The 24,531-nt window shown below is 39.9% G+C and overlaps 4 protein-coding genes across 5 annotated transcripts in view; 2 read left to right on the forward strand and 2 right to left on the reverse strand.

The window, feature by feature from the left end:
- The first annotated feature begins 657 nt into the window (after positions 1–657).
- Positions 658–2,914, forward strand: LOC107192613 (dual oxidase maturation factor 1-like). Its single transcript, XM_015581915.1, has 10 exons — positions 658–819; positions 896–953; positions 1,181–1,315; positions 1,409–1,510; positions 1,630–1,783; positions 1,884–2,095; positions 2,193–2,309; positions 2,432–2,538; positions 2,619–2,740; positions 2,818–2,914. Exons 1-10 carry the CDS (start codon positions 658–660, stop codon positions 2,912–2,914), a joined length of 1,266 nt encoding a protein of 421 aa, XP_015437401.1.
- On the reverse strand, positions 2,913–5,043 carry LOC107192603 (probable splicing factor, arginine/serine-rich 7). Its single transcript, XM_015581903.1, has 2 exons — positions 4,456–5,043; positions 2,913–4,245 (listed from the first exon to the last, which is right to left on the reverse strand). The coding sequence occupies exons 1-2, from the start codon at positions 4,775–4,777 to the stop codon at positions 3,098–3,100; spliced, it is 1,470 nt and encodes a 489-aa protein (XP_015437389.1). The 5' UTR covers positions 4,778–5,043; the 3' UTR covers positions 2,913–3,097.
- Positions 5,044–6,885: 1,842 nt separating this feature from the next.
- On the reverse strand, positions 6,886–10,889 carry LOC107193286 (lactosylceramide 4-alpha-galactosyltransferase-like). The gene is made up of 4 exons (XM_015582690.1): positions 10,706–10,889; positions 8,983–9,379; positions 8,365–8,575; positions 6,886–7,155 (listed from the first exon to the last, which is right to left on the reverse strand). The coding sequence occupies exons 1-4, from the start codon at positions 10,887–10,889 to the stop codon at positions 6,886–6,888; spliced, it is 1,062 nt and encodes a 353-aa protein (XP_015438176.1).
- A 3,450-nt stretch (positions 10,890–14,339) lies between these two features.
- The window catches only part of LOC107193375 (cytohesin-1), a 60,333-nt gene continuing 50,141 nt past the window's right edge, over positions 14,340–24,531 (forward strand). Inside the window, exons 1-2 of one of the 2 annotated variants that reach the window (XM_015582810.1) lie at positions 14,340–14,480; positions 17,335–17,408. In XM_015582810.1, the coding sequence (XP_015438296.1) occupies positions 14,402–14,480; positions 17,335–17,408 (153 nt within the window). In that variant the 5' untranslated portion in view covers positions 14,340–14,401. Of the gene's footprint in view, positions 14,481–17,334; positions 17,409–24,103; positions 24,300–24,531 lie in introns of those variants that run through there. The other variant, XM_015582811.1, reaches the window with a different exon arrangement.

Below are 24,531 nucleotides of genomic sequence, written 5' to 3' on the forward strand. Positions count from 1 at the left end.
ATTCTTTAAGTGCCACACTTCCCCTGTGATTGTCTGTGACCAACCGTGTAAACTAACTAAATTCATTCATCTGTCATCCACGATCACCCTGTGGATTTATAATAGCATGATTCTTCTATGAATTACAGTCAGCGAACAGTGAACATGAACAACAACAAATAACAATTAGAATGACGCACAAGGTTCAGGACAATCGACGCTAGATGCTGCCATCGACAGATCAAGGCGCGTCTTTTAAAATTATGGAACCATCAAATATGAGCTTTACAGAAGCCAGACCGACGAACGCCATTTTTTGGAACGTTTTAGTAGTTTTAATATCATACATTTCATTTTCATATAATTTATTTCTACGTATTCGACACCTTGCAACACCAAACTTAGATTTTCATTTAATATATTGAATAAGGAATGGAAAGAGAACAAAAAGGTTGTGCTAATTTTACTGAAAAAATGTCGAAATCGAGATAAGGAGCCTGGTACTTGTTAATCATCAGGAAACTCGTAGCCAAATACTTAAGAATAAGCGGAAAAGGAAACCACATAGTTGCACGCAGGCATTCATTCATTCAACGGTGTTCGATTTAAGAATAATTCAAATGTGTCCTTACTTGCATGCTGACTGAATACATATTGTGAAATTTGAGTTTCTAATAAATGGCGTTCTTCAATTTTGGTAGAAACGAAGGTTTTCCGGCGCGGTATCAATCGAACGAAACTCCGGTGATTCTTGATGTAACGGAAACGATCTTTATTTCAGTTTTTGTTGTCATAGGTATCGCTTATGCGAGTGTTATACCTGGTTACCGTAAGAAACAGGTAATCATGGAATTGTATCTGACAATCCACTGCGAATGGTGTTTGAAAATTAATTAAAAATACATTATTTCTCCAGAGCATTTATATGTGCGTGAAAGTGGTACTTAGCATAACAATAGGATGTTTGTTAATCGGTATGAATCACTTTATATACTTTTTTATAATACACAATAAAAACATGCAAAAATTTGTATTCATATATCACTCTGGGATACTCAGCTACGCGTTTTTAATTGAAATATTTTCAAGGTCATAGTGTTCGAATATAATTGAATTAGAACAAAAATCTACGACTGAATAATATGTGAACTATCTTGATGTTATTGTTAATTCACAATATCAGTAATAAATTTGTATGTAGTGAATAATTTCGGACAAGAATGGGAGGTGAGCAGCGTGAAAACTAGAACTCCTTACCGAGCTGGCAATAAGCACGAGATCGATGCTGCGATTGGCGTGAAAATAGGCTTGCGGTCGGTGAATGTCACTTTGCAAGGTACACTTCGAATGAAATAATCATTAAACAAATCAATTATGGAAAAAAAGCATTTCTTACGTATTTGTAAACACTCTCGTACACTGATCTCAGGTAAGGGAGAAGAGGGAACATCGCTTGCGAAAGAAACTATCAACTACAATGAAAGATTTTGGTGGACCTGGGACCAGGGCAAATTTGGATTTGGCCCAGACGGTATAAAATTTCTTCTCAAAATTAGTATTCCTTTCTAGAAGAATCAAGTAAAGCTCGAATAAGATGGAGGCAATATGAAAATATTAGGAAATACACATATGAAGCATTTATATTTTAAGCTGGGCTTTTGCAAAGAAATTTTCGAGCTGCTCAAAGGAAAGGTCTACCAATTCCAATTCTTTGGGTTGTCGAATATTTCATTATTGACGGAGAAGGAATTCGATTTGGTAGATACTATCGTACCGCTGGATGGTATTGTCACATTCTACTGTGGTTTGTGTATTCGCCATGTTCAAATATATAAACAATATCAATACATACATATGTATCAATCCACTGCATTAATATGTCCTCAATATATTTTATAAAATAGGATAGCATTCGCCGGATGGATCCTGGCCAATATATTTTTACAATCCGTGGGACGATACGCGGCATATTTAATTGGAACAACTGGTGGCTTGCAAATACTAACTTGCATCGTATGGTGTATTATTCATAATCCGACGCCTCTTATAATACCTTTCGAGAATGGTATGATCCGATTATATTTTGGTCGACACTTCTGGATGACTCTTAGTTGCGGTAGTAAATAGAAAACTGGAAAACGTTTATTTCACATGTAAAAGGTCTATGGCCATGCTTGGTTCGATTTTACATTTCAATACTTGCTCTCCTTTAGGTCTGCTATGTATATTTATAGCTGCAATATTAATATTCATGGACCTTCGACATCCGAATGAATTGTCCACATTTTTGGGAACAAATCCCTTAAATCAGTACGATGAATGTGTAATACGTGAGTATTAATTAATCCTTCAAGGTCACTTTTTTTATTCGTACATTAAATGTTCATAAAACTTAAAAAAGAAGGTGGTAATTATGCTGTACAAAATTTACTAATGTTATAATTTTACTTAGAATGTACCGACTTAGAAAATATTATGCGAAACAAAGGAAAAACCGACAGGGGACTGGAAATGACTGCAGTTTCCGATAGATCAAATAGCACTTCCAGCAAAAGTGTAGTAAGTTACAAATATTATTAAGAACGATTATGTACAAAGTTGATCTCTGAAATTAAATATCTCTATCACATATTTGCCAGAGTGTACTAAAGAGGAGGACAAGTATGCAAAATGTGCAAAAAGTGCTTTTTCGCTGTCCTGTACCAGTGAATGTCCAAAGTGAAGAGGAAGATGAAGCAGTGTATATAAACGACTTGCTCAGGTAACTTAAGTTACGTTTCATTCTATCCTGCTAACGACTTTACAGTAATGACTGTTTTGCGTGTAACGTTCTCGTAGGCCATCGACTTCATTTATCGAAAACCATAGCAAGGATGAGGTTTCCAAACCACCAGCAGTACCAAAAAAAACGAAAGGCATGAATGTGATAGTTTGAAAAAAGTTTGTATTATTTACGTCATTATAGCCATAAAGATACAATTGCCTTTTTATGTATGTACATACATTTAAAAAATTGAAAGTTTCATATTCCTGTGGTTTTTATTGACCAATACATTGCAATACGTCGCAACATTAAATTAATAAAGAAAACCTTTTATAGACCGTGGTTCGCCAGGGCTTAATTTTCAGACTCTGTTTTCTCTTTACTTTCGCTATTCTCGGACGTGTTTTTGCTCTTTTCGTCGGATTTTGATTCCTTTTCCGATTTCTTTTCTTTGCTTGATTTCTTTTCGCTCCTCTCCTTATCAGCTTTATCTCCATCGCTCTTTTTCCCATTGTCCGATTTATCTTTGCTTCTCCTATCTTTATCTTTATCTTTGTCTCTGGACTTCTCGGAGTATTTCGATTTGGAGGACCTGGATTTAGACTTGGATCTAGACCGTCTGGACTTGGATTTCGAGCGTTTGCTATCCGATCGCGATCGACTTCTTCGACGCGGGGATCTCTTCTTCCTGTCCTTCGACCTAGAGCGTGATTTACGAGAACGTGATCGCCGGGATCGAGAATGAGAACGATGTCGACCACGGGAATTGCTCCTTCGACGCGACGGAGACTTTCGTCGGCGTTCTTTGGATCGAGAACGTTTCGAACGAGATCGTGATCTGCGTCGATGACGCGAACGGGAACGTCTGTGACGCGAATGAGACCGTTTACGTGATCTGGACCGTCTGCTGCGTCCTCTTGATCTTGACCGAGATTTTCGGCTACGAGAACCACTGCGACTGCGTTTATCCTTGGACAACATACCGATCATGGGGTCTATCGCGGCTGAAATTAAATTGTGAGCTTCTTTTACTCGCGACATAGCCTCCTCTATCTCCTTTTGCGCCGCTTCATTGCTCTTCGCCTCTGGTTTGGCTATAGCTTGCGTCGAATGGTAAATTTTAATCGGTCTATCCAACACCATTTTTCCATTCAAAAGCAAAGCAGACACAACTGCTGTCTGTTCGGATAATTCCACTAAAGCGTAGTGTTCGGTGTCTGAATCCCTAGTGCACATACGCAGATACTTCACTTCTACATTGTTGTTACTGAAGAAGTCTAACAGATTGTCTGAGGTCACAGAAGCATCCAAGTTAGCGATGACTAATGTTCTTCGAATTTCCTCAATTCGTCTGCTATCCAAGTGACCAGGTAAGTGAGGATAAGGTGGCAGACCATTTGCTTCGAGTTTCGGATCTATGGTAGTGATTACATGATTCGGAGGAATCCCTTCGATTGCATTCACAAAATTGGGTGGTAACTTGGGTTCAGAAGGGTAGAGACCTGCAAAAGAGAAAAGAAGGAGTATTAGTACAAATTTTTTATAAAAATATATATATGTACACAATGGATCATAACAAAGAGAACACATCAATTATTCCAGTGGATTTATTAAATCCATTAGGATATTTCAGTGTTTTCTGTATCCTGATGCATCTTGTAGATTCTGAAACAAACAGAATGTTAAAAACAGTATTAGACACTACTGCGTACCTGGGACAACAGTGCCATTATTGGTCAGCTCGAGAGCTCGTTGTTCATCTGGAATGTCTCCATGCTGATAAGGAATCACGATCAATGCACGGTCAATGAAAACAGTGTTTGTCATATGTTGAGCAACGGCGACGCATCCTTGGTCATGGAACTTTATATAACAAATACGCGACTGGACCGGTACCGCGACGTCCCTTATAGTAGGATAAAGTCTAATATCCTCTATTTTTCCGAGGTACCCGAACAGCGTTTGCATTTGATCTTTGGTCGCCTGAGGTGCGATATTCGTCACCTGCACCACTTTCGTCGATCCGACCGCCATTCTTTCGTCAATATTCTCAAAGCTTTTCCAGCGCAGCGGAGGGAGGTTATCTTACCGAAGAATAGTGTTGTGTACGGATAAATCGCGCCCCCTGCTCAAGAAAGTTGATGTAACTCACGCATTACCACGAAATCGTGTTGACCGTAATAGTATCGGTTATAGATTTCCCACTTTTATTAACGTTTCACACTAAAATCAACGTTCCAGCTCGGCCGCGTTCTTACGCTGTACATAACTCTCCATACATTCTTCGCGTTTTTTCCCCATTTTGGAGAAGTTTGGAAGGTTGTTAAGCCATGAACTATGAGAAAGTAGATGACCGAAATGGAGGACAGATTTTAAAGAATAATTTACCGAGAGTCGATAACAAGTTCCGCCGATGAAATAATGTAGGAATAAATTTGTCCAAATTTAAAACGTAGATAACGTAAATTAGAAATTAAATACATAAAAAATGCTTTTGTGTGTCGCTTTCGTTTGCGATTTAAACCCTGCAATTTAGTAATCGAGATAGCAATTATGCTTTAATTATGAATCTTCATGAAAACAAAAATTGCAAAATACGTACTGTACAATATGCGTTAAGTACAAATAAAAATAAGTTTTACTTGGTTCTTAAAGTATGTCATAATGATCCGAAGAGAAATACAAGATTGAATCTTCATTTTTCTATGTTAAATAATGCGGTTGGATCGCTGGTGTTACGTTGTATAACATAGTGACAGAATTTAAGCTGGATACAATAATATCATTCAATTTTACGCAAATCCATTTTAATATACAAAACATATAAAACATTCAAAAACAGTTTACAAGATTCTTGTAATTGTATGTACATTTGTGTAGCGTCTCATAAACTCGGAACATGAGCAGGTAAGGTACCAATGTGAGCAGTTCCATCACACACATTCACATTATTCCACTTGAAAATATAAACTGTGAACACGAAGATTTCTGGATTCGTAAAACATTTTCTATTCACCGACACATATTTATCACACCATGTACATATGTGGTAGGAATATATGTATAGAGTGCTATTCACATTATTTTAAAGCAGAACCCCGGATGAGATTTCAACGGTTGATTGTCATAATCAACAAACGCAATAATAGTCGCGTTTTACGTTTCAAAATCCGTCATAGATTTGCTATTATAAGCTTACCTGTACGCATGGTCACACGTGTATTCCGATTACGTGCAGTGTTACCGAACATAAATTAACCTTCTTGACAAGCCATGTGTTACATAAATGCATTCGTGTTATGATATAAACTTCCAATGAGTCCTCGTAGTGTGCCCTGATAAATATCACAGCTACGCATACATCTGATAATTATTCCAAGTTCATGTTTGCCGTAAACAGTAATAACGGGGAACAATTTACCTATACATTCGGACGAAACATGAAGCAACGACTAGTAAAGGAGATCATATGTGCCGCCTGCAATCTTTATTAATCTTACAGTTATTATAAATATACGAAAAATACATTGATATATTAATGATACTGAATACCCAATTAGGACTCGTATAAGTACTCAACCGACATTCAGATTGTACTAAAACATTTACCGCAAGTATTTACAGAAGTATTCAACCAATCCTCCAATTACATATACTGCCAGTATGGGATGCGAATGATATTTTCTCAAACTTGCAGAAGTATTCAATACGTACTGGAATTGTACCTGCAGAAACACCCATACGATCATGGGCGTAGTTAGCGAAGCAGGGGAGGGCATCATCCCTCCTCCCTAGAGGAGAAAAATAATTTTATGAAATTTAAAACGCATTTTCTCTTTGCAATAATAGTCTCTATAATTTATTATTATCTCTTTTACCATGTTCATCAATTCAATGTTAAACTTTCCTATTAGGTAAGCTCTATAATTTCTTCCAAACTCTTCCCTCACAAGGAATCGTTAGATTCCAAGTATTTTTACAAAGGCAGCTGTTTCCGTTTAATCATATTTATATCCTCTTCGATTTATACCAAAAGGTTTTCTTTAGTATCGATCGATTCGCTAACTTTCCGCAAGTGAATGTACTATGTATGTACATATGAAACAGTTTAGTAACACTGAGATTCACACCGTGTACGCCTGTTAAAATGTCTCCCCGCAATTATTGAAGACCTTCGGGCAATGTTCCCGCGCGACGACCGCGTAAGGAACATCGCTGTTTACACGAATCTGTCTCGATCTGCTCAATTTGTTCCACACGTGAATGGTCATAGCTTTCTCTAGCATCTTCATGGTGGTGTTCTTGTCCTTCGTCTCGAAATACATTTCCCACTTTTTATAGTGCACCGGGTAAAAAGCTGACGGTGGGAACACTTTGAAGCCGTGGCAGCGGGTGGTGGTCATGTCTCTGACCTAAGAATACCATGAAAATTGCACTATAATACGAGGGGGAAAAAATAGGAAAGCTTTATTAAAACTTAATTAAAGAGTAATTGAAGCTTTTCCTGTACGCGATACATACATTCGTTGCTCGCGCAAGATGCTAGAGTGAGATGATAAATTGTAGACATGTTGCTATCTTGCGTAACCATATAAGCATTAAGCTCGGTTCTATGCAATTAGTTAATCGTTTCACTGGCTTACATACAAATGAGCTGAATCGAAAGTATATGTACGAAGAAAAATTTTCTTAACCCTTTCATTCCTACTGTTGCTATATGACTACGTATTCTAACTAACGAAATAACATATTACTATCCATGGGCGTAGCCAAGGGGGCAGAGGAGCACTTGCCCTCACCCTGGACGAAAAAACTGGCTTTTGACCCACCCTACAAGGAAAAAAATGGATTTTGCCCAACCCCACTCCCTTTCTAAGGTTATAAAATTTTTGCGTAATATTTAATATTGCAGTATAATTTGAAACACGACCAACATCCTCTATTAACAAAACGCATATATTTTCAACGATTTATGACTTTAAAAACAATGTAAAGTGTGTCTGGCTACGTACGGCCATTTTCACTGTGGTAATCGATGTGTTAATATTTTTGCCCCTCCCTGATCACCTGGGTACGCCCATGTTACTATCATGTATGTTGGTATCTGTGAAAATGTAACAGTTCGTTCTATCGTATCTTGTGTAGATAGTGTGGCAAACATATGAACGCGCATTTAAAAGATTACCGGCGTAACAAGACATTATTCAAGTGTTGAGTATTGTTACAAATAGAAACTTACAAAATTCTAATTTCTTTCAAATACTTCGGGAGAGTGTATTGCCCGAAGGTACGAAAAATTTGGTTTCATTATGTACAATCACATTATAATGGGAATTATTATATATAACTGGTAATAAAAGTAAATAAATTGTCCAATTTACAACGAATGACAAAACGCATTAGACAGTTTTAAACAGTTAAATTGTTCTTCTGAACCATTTATACGTTATGTAATATATTAGGTAATATCCAATTTTTTTCTTGTAGTATGGGGCAAAAGCCACTTTTGACTACGCCCATCGACGTATATGAGACAAAATGGATCCAGGCTTCCAGGGTTACACGACGTGTTGTGAATGAAGGCAAATCAATAGCAACGTTAACATAATAAAGGCACTCACGTTTTTCGTGGAACAAATTTTCTGCACGGTCCTCGTGATAACCCCAGGCCCGTTGTTACCCCAAATGTCGCCACGATAGTTGGTCTTCAAGTCCCGAATACAAGCGTCCGCGACGCGACGGCCCAGCGTAGATGTGTCGAATCCTATCACGCCAGCGGCAACGGCGTCCCAGTCTTCGGCTCCGGCGAAGTTTGCCAAACGCTCGAGGGATCTGTTCAGAATTCATATCCGTGTGAATCTCGTACATCACCACGAAATGGCCATCCTTGAACTTGAGCGTACATGCTCTGATAAACCCTTTATAATTACGTTCAAGAAGTTACGGTGTTCTGATTGCTCTGAATGCTTATGAAATTTTTCCATCTGGGTAAAAAAAAGTTGGGCTATCTTGTATAGTAAAAAGTATGCGAATGCGAAAAGTAAGGTAATGGAGCTATTGAAAAAATCGATCCATATTCATAAATTTATTGGCTGATTTCAGCATACGATAAAGTGGATCACTTGAACTACATTTAGTTTTTACAATAGCATAATAAAATATATGCCTCGTTCGACCACACCTTGAGGGAGCGACACAAAAAAAAAGAAATTATGAACCGAAATGGAAAACGTCCTTACGTAACGACGACAACATCCAGGTCCAAATATATCCCCCCGTACTTCCAAAGGGTCAGATATCTCAGTATATCCGACATGTGACTTCTTGGCCACAGACTTCGTCTCAGCACGCCGCTTTTGTACCACAGTTCCAAGGGCGTTTTCCTCACGTATTCCTCGGGATAGATACGCCTGATCCTGATGTTCGGATACGTCTGTAGCTGATTGAACATCTCCCTCGACTGATTCGAGATACCCGATGGGGAGACGAAGAATAAGTAGACGTTCATGTTCGGGTTCATTTTGGCCGCGGATTCAACGGCGCACGCTTGTCGGGCCTTCAAGATGAGACCGCCGTCGTCGAAGCAGGATGTCTCGTGGAAGAATATGTTCCTATCCCTTATCGGTTTGTCGGATTCTAGGAAAAAACAATAAGAGATCGCGTGGTCGTAAGATCGACAGAGATAAGGAGAAGTTCTTTACTGACTTCAATTAATCCAGGTAGCACATGACGCCTTGCACGTGTATACCAAAGGGCTTCTTTCTCTTTAAATAAATTGAAAATAATAAAAAAAATTGCAGAAGATATCGCCGATATTGAAAATGATACATAATATCTGTTTTCTTATTAGCGAAAGAATCTTGAAACAGGTAGTCGTAATGTGTGTAGTAGGTGTTGCGACTATGTTCTTATAAATTGGTATGCACGATGCCATTGAAGGCGCGACATGAATTACTCCGCAGCGTAACCATTATTTCTATCGATTACATATTAAATTATCACAACTGTAAATCCGCTACGTGCGATCGCTTGGCAACGAAGAGCACCACGCACGGTAGGAATGAAATGAACAAGTCTGTGGGACGCGCGTGCGTGTAAACAGATCGAAAACAAGGACGTGACGAGTTGAAAACATGACAACTTTTGGGTGGTTCCGTTAATCGAGTCACACCCTGTTCCAACTTATTGCAACACGATGTGAACACTATCTTCACTCAGATATCGAGCGGAATATAATATAGGCTCCCACAAACCAACGCAAAATATTCGCGTTGGTTTGTGGGAGCCTTAAACATACAACGAAAAATCCACAGTTTATCTCTGTTGTACTTATATCGTGGAAGTAGGTAACTAGCCTTAATTCCGCGATACGCGACGACAGTTTTAGAACGAATACATAAATACCTGTCCAACCCAGTAAGTGTAGAATTTTGCTATCGCTCGACGTGGTGCAATAAAATATGAAGGAACTAATATCTGCATTAACACTTGACAACTTTCATTTTCCATTCTTTGCACCAGCATAGTACTGTGAACATGTATGTATATATTTTTCTTTTCTTGTTTTCTTTCTTCTTTCCTTCAGGTGTACTCTTAATTATTATTAAGTTTAATTTCATTATAATATGTTCTTTCTGTTATTTGAATGTATTATTGGACGAATTTACGCCTGTTACAATAATATATTATTATTTTTTTGTAACATAAGTAGACATCATTTCAACTGTCGCTTATCATGGGAAACGCTGCATAGGTATATCCAAATAAATAAACAGGAATAGTTTAAATTGAAAACAAGCAACCCCTTAATAATTGTCGAAGAATCAGGATGACTCTTTTAGATACTGCTGCTTTTAAGTGAAAAGAGATAGATACACACAAAGAAACAAAAGTTTCAAAAGTTTTCACTGTGTATTACTCGAATAAAAGTGTGCCCAACTTCTGCACAGAATCTAAACTTACTTGACTCCGGATCGAAATCCGGAAGACCGTCCGACGTGTTCGGTACCTCGTAGCAAGAAACGTCGCTAGAATCGTCCGAGTTCGTGCTTGGCGAGATGCGTTGAATGAAATCGTTGTCGATCGAGATCATGATTAGAAAAAGTATGACAGCGCAGAGGAAACAGAGAATCAATTGTTTTTTCATTTTTCCAGAAAATGTGCACTTGGCCCCGATCGAATCTCCAGCGACAGTCAGAACGGTCTAACGAGCGCACAACAGGTTGCCCCGGAAACGGTCATCTTCTAGACGGTTCCCTCGAACGGTCTATAATTGAAAACGAGACGGGTCTTTTAATGGGATTATAAAAGGAAACACAAAATACGAAAGAACAGCGTTGCCCATCGAATAAAAATATTTTACTTGTTATTTTCGTGTTACACTAAATCCTCGATGTATGTTCAAAGGCTTCTGGGCACTGGCAATGAGAGAAAAAAAACTTTTTGTACAAGATACTGTAGGACTTTTTTGGCATCTCGGCGCGATTCGCCCTACAAACCTACCTTTACGCGATAGTAATAAATCCCAAGAATTGATCGCGTTATTCGAATATTTGAAATAACGGAATTGATTGTACTTTAAAGACAATATACAATACACCATTTTTAAGTATACCTTTTCATATGTATTTTATGAAAATATAATTTTTAAAAACACGCATAGAACGTTAAGTAGAACGTAGTACGTAAAATATGTTAAGTAGCTTGTCACGTCGCCTCGTGACTATCTAATCTAGTAGAAGAAGTTCAGAGACGTTTTACACATCGTGTCTACGAAACAGAAGAATTTTAAGCCGTTTAAACAAAAGATAAACAATTGTGGAGCGATTGTACGCCTTGTACAATTCATTGTATGCGTGGGGATTTGTTTTTCTTATTATTCCTCTTAGGATCATTGTTTATATTGTTTGCGTCAGGGTCCCCTTCGTGTCACAGAAACGTAATCGATTAACTACCGTTTTATTGTCTGCCTTTAAAGCATGGTTTGCTTAGTCTGCACACATTCAAAAAAAGAATTTAAGGTTTTAATGTGTAAGATTCATAATATGTGGTTATTATAGATTACATTAAAACAATTAGTTTTTGTTTATTTGAAAATTAGTTTTGTCCACCCAGCATATGGGAATCGAACCACTGTTAGTCGGTTCAACTTCCTGTGCAACTTGTACGATAAATCGTATCGTCTATGGGAGCCTTTTCATAGAACGCAAACTGTAATCATTTTTACAGGAATGATTACACATACAAACGCACAACAGCATCGCCCACTGAGATTATGTTCGTGCTTTTCCCAGAACTGAGGAGAGGAACACACTTAATTTGTTTACTAACCGGCGCATATGATCTATGCGTAAATAATGTCGAATTTTACATGCGGCAATTTCCATAGCAGAGTTTCCGTAGACGGTCCACTCCAAAGGACGTTTTATCAGCAGTTCATTGAACGGAAATGACGAAAAAGTGTCATGCACACATACACACACACGCACCCTGCTATAGTTGGTGATTGGGATATAGCGTACTTGTAAAATTAATACCGTCGAGAATCTGCACCATTCATGAAGTAAAACCTAACGAAACCGTAGACTGCCAACTGCCATTTCCCCACGGTAGCGACAGCAACTGAATCGAATTTGTCACACAACAATCGCGGTACGCTTCTTACCGACGCACACGCCCCCGTCTCACTTTCGTAGTCGCGAAGCTCGTTACGTTGCATAGGTGATATAAACTTGTTAACCACGTTTAAAGCTCCGACCTAAATATGGATAAACTTGTGTATGATTTGTTAAAGAAAACACGAAACTATCAATTATCCAATACAGTGTTATCTCGTATTGTTTTGTAATTGTACAGCAAGAGCAATGCAGTTGAGTGCCATATGTTAACAATTCAAAGGTGGTTTTCTAAGAGATGTTCTTAAATCATATAAAAACTACAATTCCACGAAGAAAGGTTTATAGTTAGATTTTTAAAGATGTTTAAAAATGGAAAGATTCCTTTCGATTTCTTCACAACAAGGGCATCACTGTGCAGACCGCCCAAGTGATCGTTCTATCGGTAACCACATCTTCGACGGTTTGCCCGGAATAAACTGGTTATGTTAGCACAAATGTAACAGCTGGACCAACATTGGATTACATCCGTCGATGATCATTACTACAGCTCTGCACGTTATGATTGTTCACTGGCGAATTATCGATCGATTTGACAACTGCTTTCGTCCGAACGCTTTGCTACGCTAATCCCTAACGATTCCACGAAAATGTAAGAGACGCCGTCCATCGTGATCCCGAACTTGACGACGCGTCGAACCGCCTAATGTAGCCATCATTCATAGAAACATGAACGGCGAATGTTTGTGGACGAACGTTCAATGACAAAAGGATTAACTGACCGTTTTCTGCCAAGCAGAGATGTCCCTTTGCCGGCAAACCAAGAACTGTGATTCGACCCCTGCTTCCTCTTGCATGTGTGTCGACGATGATGCGCGGTCGAACAGCTGACAGGCGCATGCGTGGTTAAAGTTGAAAGTATTATTACGGTGTTTAGCTGAGGGCCAGTGTATCTCGATTATGTTTCGATGTTTAATCAATCTTTGTTCGGTAGTAAATTTCTAATAACGAACGATAAATAAATTTTTATTGCGGTCTGTAATAGTTCGAGAAAAGCATTCTTTGTCGTCAGTTTGTAGAATTATTGTTTCCTACGTCCGTGCAATTTTCATTTAGTTCGGACATGCAATCTCTTCAAAGTGACGGTCGCACCCTACGTTAAACCAATAATTACCATGGTTTCGTTATTACATGACTGGAAAACTGACAACAATCGCTTAGAATGCCGGGAAACGTAATATTACACAAGTATAATTACAAAGGATGTTTCAAAGGATGATGCGCAGCCGTTACGTGATACAGAACATTTTATACATAAGCATTCAAACGGCCTAGATATGCTAGTAATTACGTGGATGTAATTATTTAACTGTACTACTAATAGTTTATTTACAGTGAAAGATGTTAATTCCATGTGTGAGTATCACTCGTTCAATTCTTTCTACTACATGAGACATTCTTTTAAGTTTTTATTGTATTCAAAATATATTTCGTACGTTGATGGACATACTGTAATCTTTTTTACAACTATGCAATCAAGGTTGCAGCAAGGGGTATGATTATCGATAGACACAACGTAAAGTGAATTCCCCAATTATCTTTCGTTGCCAGTATAGCGCGCTTGTGTAGATACACTAATATGAATGGAATATGTAACACTTCATTTGTGCTAATAATACTCAGATTTCATGCTTTATCGGTAACGTCGGGTATTGACATTGAAATGGTAAGGGAGTTTTGGAGCCCTTGGAGCATGTAACAGAAAATTACATTGCAAGTTAGGTCTATTTATACATACTATATGTACATACATATCTCGTCTGTGGGCATGTTTACAATTTCGCAAGTTTATGTGTCGATAAAAGCGAATGAAAAGGACATCACAGGAGTGCCATCGCGAGTTCACGGTCGGTCTCTACATCAAGGGGGGGCGCTTGAATCGTTTACGCCGAGAGTAGTCAGTACACAGTGAAAATGGCGCCGCTCGAGTGAAGGTGGGTGATTCTGTGCGTGCGTGTGCCCGGAAAGTGCGAGTTTTTTGGAAATGTGGCAGGATCTGGACGGTCTGGGGGGTGCGAGAGTGAATTCTGGTGGTCATCAGGTCGACCAGTTCAACGCAACGGGTAAGAAAACTCATACGATTTTCTATATACCCATCTGAACGTACAGCGACCTGGCGAAGAGTCTGGGTTTTCCCTGTCAGAGCGCACGCGCCTCTTTCTCCTTTTCTATCGTACCACACGCCGTAAACAAAACGAAATCTCCTTTCTCCTGCCGCGAATCGTACGATCTATATAACATCGTTATCATTCGTACCCGCTTCATATTTCCTGGCATAAAGACCAAATCCTCCCGACGACGCTGAGGGATCCTTGGAACATTCACAAACCCGCATCTGTCAACGTAAAAATAAGTTTCCCTCAGGATCGTTGGGGAAGCGTGCTCGAAACCATCCTGTCGAGCGATCGAACCTTGATTCACACAAGAATTGATATTACAACGTAGTAGTGCGGATGGAAAAGTGTTTATCGCGATTGAAGCTCAATGAGACGCATTATCTTGTCTGTTTACATTCGCGTAAAGTATCACGTGATTCACTCGGTTACGTGGACGTAGAAGTTGTTTTTTTTTAAGCTTCTAACGCGGGTATTTGATCGGTTTCTTTTAGAAACCCGATAGTACTGTTATTTTTGCGATCCGATGTATCTACCTGCTGCCGAGACCTGCCCGCTCTGTGTTTATGTTCGTCGTTGTCGCTTCGACTTGGTTTTTCGTGAAATGACAGAAAAGTTAACGATATACATATATATGGTACGATTTAAATTCATCCCCTATGGAGCCCTTGAGGATCGACGAAGCATACACACGTCTGTCGGCCCCGTTACACGTTCCTTCGACGCGCGACGCACAAGAGCGAAGCAACAGTTTCTAATTGTTCCGCTCGGGCACGTAACCTAGCCTAATCCGAGGTGCCGACTTTCCGCCTGGCTCGCGCGTAGAGGAAGAGGTTAGCGTACCCGTTCGAATTACATAACCTCGCGCGCGGAGGTCGTGCCCGGAGATGATCATACGGTACTACCGTCACAACGTAGCGCAGGTGGCAGAATGCGTTATGAATGGCGTATGTAACGTGTACATACACATACATACGATCGTTTCCTCTCTCGGTTATACTCTCTTCCCCTCCTATTGCAGTCCTCCCGTGTTTCCATGTTTACGCTCGAGCCCGGAGAACCCGGGCATATTATCACGGGGCAATGCCGCAACGGGCGTCGTATTAAGGCGTTCATTTGTACTCTAACCTATTCAGACACGAAACGGTATCGGCATACGATATCACTCGACCATTATTCATAGGCAATCGGCATGCGAATATTTGTACATACACAGCCATAGCGGATTCATTCAGTCACGTTGCGGTTCAGACGTCAACCGATCGTCATCCTAGTTGGGAATGTTTTGTCGGACAATTTTATTCGAATAATACATAGTGAAAAGCAGCAGTGTCTAAGTGCGTCATCGTGATTTTTAAACAATTAACGAAATTAAGTACTTGTTTGCCAAGTGTCCACTCATTCATGGACAAGTGTTATTTTATTGTAAAAATTAGAATGTCCACGTTTAATTAATATTGAAATTGGTGAAGAACTTTTTATTTTTTATTCGTTATTCGAAACTTTTTATCTAGATATTTGTTTAAATTTATTTTCATCGTCTATTGGTACTTTAAACAATGTCCGATATTCTTCACAATTTTTTTAACTTCAACGTCTTATCGATTCCGATATACAAGATATATCTTTTAAGGATAACTGAGGAAACATTAACCACTAATAGGCACTACTGTGCACGGTCACAGAAACACATTGATTTTGCTCTCAATTGTCCTCTGGTACTGTTGATTGTCCGAGCGGGCGGAATAAATCAAGCTTTAACCAGTCCGGCTGCAGTCGACCGAAATCACGAACCACAATATACATACACTGATGTGCAAACTTGGCTTCTACGCCATTTTTTCCCCTAGCCAAAGGCTAGTTCGCTCGTAAGGCTACATATAGCTTGAATGATTCGTGCCGCTCGTAACTGTGCAATTTATCTTGCGAGCGGCAAGAATCATATTTCGGCACTACGGATCCCTTGTCTCAAATTACACCAGCAGCAGCCTCTCGTGCAATTAATAACCCGTGAAGTACACACATATCTGGCGCCAAACAGCATCTACAGAAATCGGTTCAAGGTGTTTATAATCAAAATCTGTCCCATTCCGTCACTTGTCCCTCCCCTGTCGGGCTTTAATCCATTTACGTTTATTCGGCGCGTCTATCGCGACCTCCAGCCTTAATTCGAAAGACCTATTTTTAGATCTTTCGCTAAATTGCTCCTAATGAGGGGCCTTCTCCCGCGCCCGGGCTTGCATCGAGTCTCTCGGCGCTATCGTTTGCCCGAATGGTCTTTCGAGAGGTCCGGCCTACGATAAATCAAGTTCACGATTAATTATCGATCATTAACGTTCGCTCGGTTTGCTTCCGTTTCGCGAAATTGATAAAATCGAAGAATGGGCGTTTTGTAAGTTACCCCCGATTTTCCGAATATAATTATTGGGTCGATACGAAAGTTTCGATGGATTTTGCTCTAAAATGGATTAATAATAATTTAATGGAATGCATAATTATTCGTTTATAACATATCATAGGAGAATCGTCGTTTCTCAGCAATGCGTTCTATTTACAATCTCAATAAGCTTTTCTGCCAATTGTGTGCATCATCCTGTAGTAAAGACGTGTTATGATAATAATTCGGGTAAGTTGCAACGAGGTTAGCTTGTGATGTCATCTGAATGGAAAGATGGCATGACGTTGGGAGGGGGGGGGGGGGAACGAATCCAATCGATTTTATAGAAGCTAGAAAAATTTTTGCTTCGCAAACGACATTCAAATACCTCGATATTAACAACGGCATATTGTGTCTGTATTGCAGAATTGACGCCCGAGCAGCAGAAGATCCTGATAGACATAAGGCGAAAAAAGGCGGACCTGCTGCTCGAAATACAAGTGAGTCAATTGCCCCATTTTCTCCAGACCGTTTTATTCGCGACCTCGTTTGTTTCCCCTGACGAATAGCCAGATACGAGAGAGAAAGCATATTCCGCGGGGTGTATAGAGATGTATGCGGATATCGATATTCCGCGTTCCGTACATGCATTGCGCTCTTTCCAAATTCAAAATAAATATTATTTATTGTGGACGAAACATTGTACAATAGTGGCCGTTTAATTGACGCACCTATAGTGGCAGGTAGGTGTTCTAAGAATTGCGATTTCGTACAGCTGGTTTAGCGTGACAGGTCGTAAGGAAACGGACCAATCGTGAGCTTCCCATAACGTTTGCGATTGGTCGATTTCTTTTCCACACTTATACTTGAGAATTCGCCTTAGTACATATCTGCTTAAATAAACGATTTATTTTCATTTTTGAATGATATTGCTTCTAATCTAATTGCAAGTATCGACACCGATAATATCGATATTTTATTCCCGGTATGCATGTGTATCGATATTCTGAGTATCCAAATATCGATGCAATTCAAATGTATTGCCATCACTAGTATGCACGCGGATAACACATGGACGCTCACCCCGTGGAAGCAGTCCCAGAAATTGGTAGGTACAATTCTACGTTAATTAACCTGGGGAATAAATGCGTCTGTTAACCTAAGACCTACAGATGAATAGGTCTTTGTTTTCATTTATTCAAAAGGAATTTAAGGCTCGAGCTATTGGTCCATTCTTCCCATAGAAGAGTGAATTTTTATTTCACTATTACACCGCCTAGCGGAGAGTTTTGTAAGCTCACGCGTTTGGGTACCTTCAATCGACAGTAAATGGCGCACTATTTTCATGAGTGTAACGAAAAATAATGTTCCCTTCGGAACCAAAAAGTGCCGATCTATTAAGCGGGGACTATTGTACATATATTGTTATATCTTTCCTGAATATCAGTCGAATAGGTCGTTTTGAATCTGGATATTCGATATTATTCGGTGTAAAATTTATTATTGAGGCTGGTTGGCTGCAGAAGCCTCGCGGCGTCGTTATCGTGGCCAATAATACGGTTGAGCTAGAACAACGCTCCGGTTTCTGTCTGGGACCCCCGTTATCGTTATAAGCAACGAATGATCTCACTCGTCATGTTTCGTCTAACGAAGTGAGTCACGCTCGTAAAGCATCCAAGAAACTTTATTCTCGCGTTCCACGATAAGGGGTCGATAAGAGGGAGCTGTTATCGAGAGAACAGCGCGGACACAACGTGTGTGTATAAATGGGATTTGGCGAGAATGGGAATCGGCTCTTACCGTTTTCCAGAGTCGAGCAGGTGCCTGGAAGCCTCCGGTAACCCATACCCTCGACCTTTCCCTCGAGTCTCGCCAGCTGCTTTCTTGCCCCTGGGAATTTTCAACGATGGGGGGAGCAACGTGTAGGAGGCTGAATAGAAACCACCCCAATACCCTTTTTTTGAAATTATTTGCGCGCCTGTATGGCCGTTGAATGAACGTGAAAACGAGGTCTGAAGCAGGAGACCGAGTCGCTGAATCGTTCGAGTCATTATGAATAACTTCTGTCTTCCGGTTTTCTGTTTATTTCGGCCTTTCCCGTAATTCTACTTTTTAGATATAACAACAGTGGTTGAATTTGAGGTGGTTTGGCTAATTCGAAAACAGCGTCAACTTGTTTTATAAAACTACGAACTTTGTGTCTGTTGATCTAGCCAAATTCTAAGAGTAATCTTAGACAAACGATTCTTTAATAACAGTCGGTAATTCGTGCGGCGGGTAGCGAGGCGGTCGTTTCGTAGTCTGGTCGCGACTCCGCATCCCGCGTGTATCCACTTTATCATTCGTTTTGGTCCCCTGCCGCGTGGTCCATTGTGCGTTTCTCCTTTTTCGGATCCAGACACGCAACCTGTCCCGTTGTCGGGGACCCAGCGTGTTCTCATTGTGATCATTCCGGGCAGATAGAGGGGTTCGGAGGGAAGTGGGAGCCGCGGACGAGTCCTCGGGTAAAGACTGGTCAGGTGCTTTTTTCCTATCCTGCCCACCCCTTCGGATCCATCTATGGAAAGAGGATCTCTCGAGGATCGCGCCTAGACTCTTCATTTGTCCCGTGGACTTCAGCTTCGCCGTTGAATCTTGCTCACAGAGACTGTTTCACTTTCGAGACTGATTCCCACCGTGCTTCTGTCGCTTTTATGGAAACTTTTATCTCAACGAAAATGGTGACTGTCGATGGAAAGTAGATTCCTGCTTTGTGCTGTTGTTGTAGAATCACGCATGACTTTTTCTTAACCATTTTAGTACTATGGACGCATACATGAGTCCGATGAAAGTTATCGACGTGGACTAGATATGAGGGTGAATTCTTATTTTGCATTACAAAAGGAAGAATAAGCGGTGGTGTGAAACAAAGTTTTCTGTCCATTGAGAGTATGGTAATAAGAATTTCTACCTCGGTGGGATCTACGTATCGGAGTTTGGGTCGACAAGAAGAATGGAGATTCCACCTAGACATTCGTAACAACGTATTATGGTTTTATCTCCCACGTAGTTTTCCCGTTTAAAAACTCACGTGAATGATAAACAGAGAACGTTTCCACGAAGGTTTGAAATCTGTAGTAGAAGATACGGGTTGTCGGATCTATTTCGGTTTGAAGTTCAAAAACCCAGCTGAGCCCTCGTACGTGGTTCTTGTCCTGTCGGATCAGCGTGTGTCGCGTGGATATATAAAAATGTTGAAAAGACCTTCATTCGATGGGCCGTTGAACTTTTTGTCTACACAGGCAAGTACGGGCTCTGTTGTTTTAATAATATTCATGGTTAAATTCCAAATGAAATAAGGATTACTTACAAATTTTGTATATATTTCGTATTTTTATTGTACAGTGTTCAAATAACGGCGATTTGTTACAAAAATAGTTTAATTATTTAGTAAAATAGTTAGCTGTAATAGCTCTATATTTGATCTTGAAATTCAAGTTCGAACAGATTGTTCATTCTTTTATAAAATAATTCGAAAACTTTTTTTCAAATTTTTGAAATTCTTGAAGAGAATTTCATTAAATTCCCCGGTTTTCCGAGAGAGATGAAATTGCCGCGCGTATAGTCACATCAGCTTTTGTGGTGGAAGTTCTCGCAGGGGGCGAAAAATGAATCTGCGGGAGGGATTGCGTAAGGACAATAGGCTGGATACTGACAATGGAGCTTTCAGAAAAGAGAGGATACTACATAAAAGTGCAACCGGCCCCCGGTATACATGAATTAAAAGTGTACTTCGTTGAAATAAATGGTATTTACTTCACGCTATGGAACTACGAACAAATGATTAAAACAAAGTTGCATCTCTTTTGGAGTGGTAACAATAATAAAATGTAAAAACACTATTGGCAGCTTTCAACACCATTTTGTACTTCTATCCGAGACCACGCTGAGTTTATTAACATTTTATTTAATACAGTCTTCTTGCTTTCGTAGTTAGACATTAAAAAGCAATATAAATGATATCATACGACAAAAAAAGAATAGGCAACACATGCAATATTCACCTGCATTTATCTAATAGAATATTTACTACAGTAACCTAAAGAGAAATCGGGGCAAAAGGAATCATCAAACAGGATCGAATGGATACGTTTTAATCGGTGCTTCATTTATCAGTTCGCGTAAATACTTTTCTACTGTAACGTACTTCTGCAGCTCGATTACTTCCATTTCGTGTATGTGTAGTTGGTAGCGTATGTATTAGATTTTCTCTCTCTCTAATAGAGGCTCAGAAAATCACTGAGCGCCCTCTTGGAGGTAAACAGCAGTGTCATTTTGGCGGAACGACAATCGACGCGTCTCGAGGTACTAATTCTCCGAGCTTGAGACCCGAGAATCACCGCGAAATTGTACAAAACTCTACCCAGTACCGTTAAACGTCGTCGTGTCACGGTCAAGCCGTAATATTGTGCACGCATGTTAAAGGCCGGAAATTTCTGGGATACAAGAACCCCGAGAAGCATCCTCTTTGTTTGCAGTAGTGTAGTTACTTTATCTCGCTTCCGCGATAACAATAGCCTTTTTACGCGTTCCCCGACACTCGCCGGGAAGAAAACCGTTATTTCTCAAGGGAGGAAGACGTATAATAGCGAGGAAATTGAGTAGACCGTCACCAGCGGTTTGTTGGGGAAACTCATTAAGAACGGAAACACGCCCCCTATCGTCTTTATCAACGCCATAAAGTGAACACGAATGGATTTCAGAAGCGGTTTTGAAGACGTTTGAAGAGTCTCATTAGGCAATTAGCTGTTTCAGGCAGTAGAGTTGCTGGGTAACGTATAGCAAAAGCATGAAATTTTTATACATAACCCTTGAACGGTTGTACCATGGTCCACTTTGACATAGATTTTTAGGAGCTTCACCAACCACCTCATTTTACAGTATTAGTTTTCAATTGTTATATTTATTTAATCTTACAGTTGTTTGTGTTCGATCTGATAATGTGACCTTGATGCAGTATATTTCAAAATTATTACATAATTCGATATAGGTTTGAAGATTTGAATAAAGTGGAGCCACGTGAAGTTCCATTTCGTTTGTGAATCGACAATCTACTATATCGACCGTCGATGAAACAGGTCATCCAGTCGTAGTAGGTCTCTGCTTTATCAATCGTGTGAAGTTCAAAAAAGCGCCGTACGAGGGAATCACATATAAGTCTTGGCATTGAAAAGTGATTCTTTTACGTGTCAGTAAATATAAATCTCGGTGGTAATATGTGCTTGATTGAGTAGGGTCATTGAAATCATTCAGGTCGCTGAAGGTCTCATTGACTAATACAACGAATAATTGCTTGTCAGTTACATTTTTAATTAATACGAATTATGAGTGGAGTATTTCTTCAGATGAGAGAGAAGTATAAGGCAATCTCAAAACAATATTTCTGGAATTTTTTAATTCACATGCTCGTATCTGTATGCTGATATTATTCTGTTACAATTATATACGCACAGGTTTGTTGGACTAGGTATCGATGCTACTCGCGGTTTGTACGATGTCATCAGTTGAGGAAGAATTCTGTTTACTGTGTTCTGTACTGATCGATCTGTTACGTTAATCCTTCCTTGAACATAGTATCTGCCCTGAAAAATTTTCAGGATGTCGCCTTCCCGATAACACGTTTCCGTGATAGTCGATAGAGTTCCGCTTACTCATACATTTCGAGCAGAGAGCGTAATTTCTTCAAAACGGTGAACAGCCTCAAGACTACACCATGCTCTTGACGAACGTAGCGTGACAATCGCTCGATTATGGCGCCATTTCACTCGCAGTTATAACTTACGGTAATAGCTAATCTATAGAGACAGATGATTGGGTTTCTATTGACTTGTTCTTCGTCGACCGTGTAACATATTCCGAGGCGGTCGTTACTGCGGGGAGAAGAGCATTTTTCATGAAGAACTTAATACGCTAGAGCTGTTGACCTTAGACGTTAATAGATTCGTGTCCCCCTCGAACGGGGTAATTGATTTCGTTCGACCTAATTAAAAAGTTTGATGGATGAGTTTCTTAATATTGCCGAGGTCGAGGAGTCACAATGACATAGGCGTGGAGCATTCAACTTCTTCGTAATTTTGAAAAGTCGATTCTTATAATCATATGATTCAAATAAATAGGTATGTAATTGTGGATCTGCGTTTACAGCGTACACGAAGGTACGATAACCTAACAAAATTGAGCATGAATCCATGTATTATATTCTATCCATAAATCCACCAAATATAGATTTTTGAGGGTTAATTTACAGGAACTAGAGTCAAACCAAGATCTTATTTACTATTCTACCATGTTCCAAAGAAAATAAAAAAACTTCTTAAATTTGATCATACTCTCGAGTATGGTGAGTTCCAGAGAATCTTGTCTGCCATAAATGCATAGAATCCACAGTCTAGTCATCACTTAGGACAAATATGACTCACTAGTGGCCCATCATATTCGATCGGAATGCCATGGCTGTTCTTCCGATATTAATAAGAAATGTCTTTCAGAAAATAAATAAGAAACATAGAATAAATCATTCTCGTGGAAGCTTCCGTTCTCGAAGAAATCAGTTTCTAGAATGTATATGCTGCATGGGTGCCCGTATCAGCTGTTACTCCCTGAATTTCTCGGAAACGAGATCCCCGTTTCGATTCTCATTTTTTCCCCTCTCGTGACTTCCTATTGTTAAACATTCCAAGTTTACGGATAATTAATTAGAGCAATAATTCAAGACCACACACACACAATTCCGCCGCAAGAGTGTACAGCTCTTGGGTTTCATCTTACGTTTAATGTAATTAAACACAGATCGCGACGGTGCTGTGTTGGCTCTCGATAACGCTCGTACGGGCTCAATTGGTGTATACATAATAATCACACAACAAGGCTGCAGACGTCAACAAACAGTCCCCGTTCAGCGGGACAGTATCGTGTTACGTTCCGTTTCGATCGCGCTATGGGAACCGTGTGTCGGGTTTTTGGTTTACCCAATCTCGATTAAAAGTATCGCAGACGATTTCGCAAGTACGTGTATACCCTTTCCGAGTGTTTCGAATCCCGTTGATCGGTGAAGGTGAACATAGTTCACGAAGGAAACCAGAAGAAAAAGTGACGACATGTTGGGAACATTGGGTCGAATAAACTCGTCGAGTGAATTTCCCTGGAGGCTCTCGCGGTTCCGTCGGTCTTCTTAAATGGATTTAATCGATTTAGCAACCGGCCGTTGTCGTCTGATCCACGTTGGGTCCTGACCCTCGACACCCATGACATCAACCTCCCTTCGTCGAACCGTCAGCCGTGGACGGATCTGTTCTTGTTGTTTGTGCACCGTTATCTGGCTGTTCTCCGGTGTACGACTCCCAACTGGAAAGGTGAATCTTGTCACGATAAAAGATTGTTAGTCATTCTGGTAATTGTATCTAAACTTTTATCGTTGTGGCGTAATGGTTCAGGTCAAGACGTATTTAAGATTATTAATTATGGAAAGCATACGGTGAATAATGGAACAGCACTACGGCCTACGGGTGGACTGTGATCCTATACTCTATTATGGATTAACCCTTTGGCTATGTATTATAGTGTGCTAACACTGTATAATAGTTC

Source organism: Dufourea novaeangliae, unplaced genomic scaffold (genome assembly GCF_001272555.1).
Source record: "Dufourea novaeangliae isolate 0120121106 unplaced genomic scaffold, ASM127255v1 scaffold7, whole genome shotgun sequence".
NCBI lineage: Eukaryota > Metazoa > Arthropoda > Insecta > Hymenoptera > Halictidae > Dufourea > Dufourea novaeangliae.

What these genes read in the sequence shown, in the direction of transcription:
- LOC107192613 (XM_015581915.1), top strand. Translation starts at nt 658, where the DNA reads ATGGCGTTCTTCAATTTTGGTAGAAACGAAGGTTTTCCGGCGCGGTAT. An exon ending in ATTTGGATTTGGCCCAGACG is followed by an intron (nt 1,511 to 1,629) that starts GTATAAAATTTC and finishes TTATATTTTAAG; the next exon opens with CTGGGCTTTTGCAAAGAAAT. An exon ending in TATATAAACGACTTGCTCAG is followed by an intron (nt 2,741 to 2,817) that starts GTAACTTAAGTT and finishes ACGTTCTCGTAG; the next exon opens with GCCATCGACTTCATTTATCG.
- LOC107192603 (XM_015581903.1), bottom strand. Translation starts at nt 4,777, where the DNA reads ATGGCGGTCGGATCGACGAAAGTGGTGCAGGTGACGAATATCGCACCT. An exon ending in TAATGGCACTGTTGTCCCAG is followed by an intron (nt 4,246 to 4,455) that starts GTACGCAGTAGT and finishes TCTCTTTTGCAG; the next exon opens with GTCTCTACCCTTCTGAACCC.
- LOC107193286 (XM_015582690.1), bottom strand. Translation starts at nt 10,889, where the DNA reads ATGAAAAAACAATTGATTCTCTGTTTCCTCTGCGCTGTCATACTTTTT. An exon ending in GGATTTCGATCCGGAGTCAA is followed by an intron (nt 9,380 to 10,705) that starts GTAAGTTTAGAT and finishes GTTTTTTCCTAG; the next exon opens with AATCCGACAAACCGATAAGG. An exon ending in AAATTTGTTCCACGAAAAAC is followed by an intron (nt 7,156 to 8,364) that starts GTGAGTGCCTTT and finishes TGGTATTCTTAG; the next exon opens with GTCAGAGACATGACCACCAC.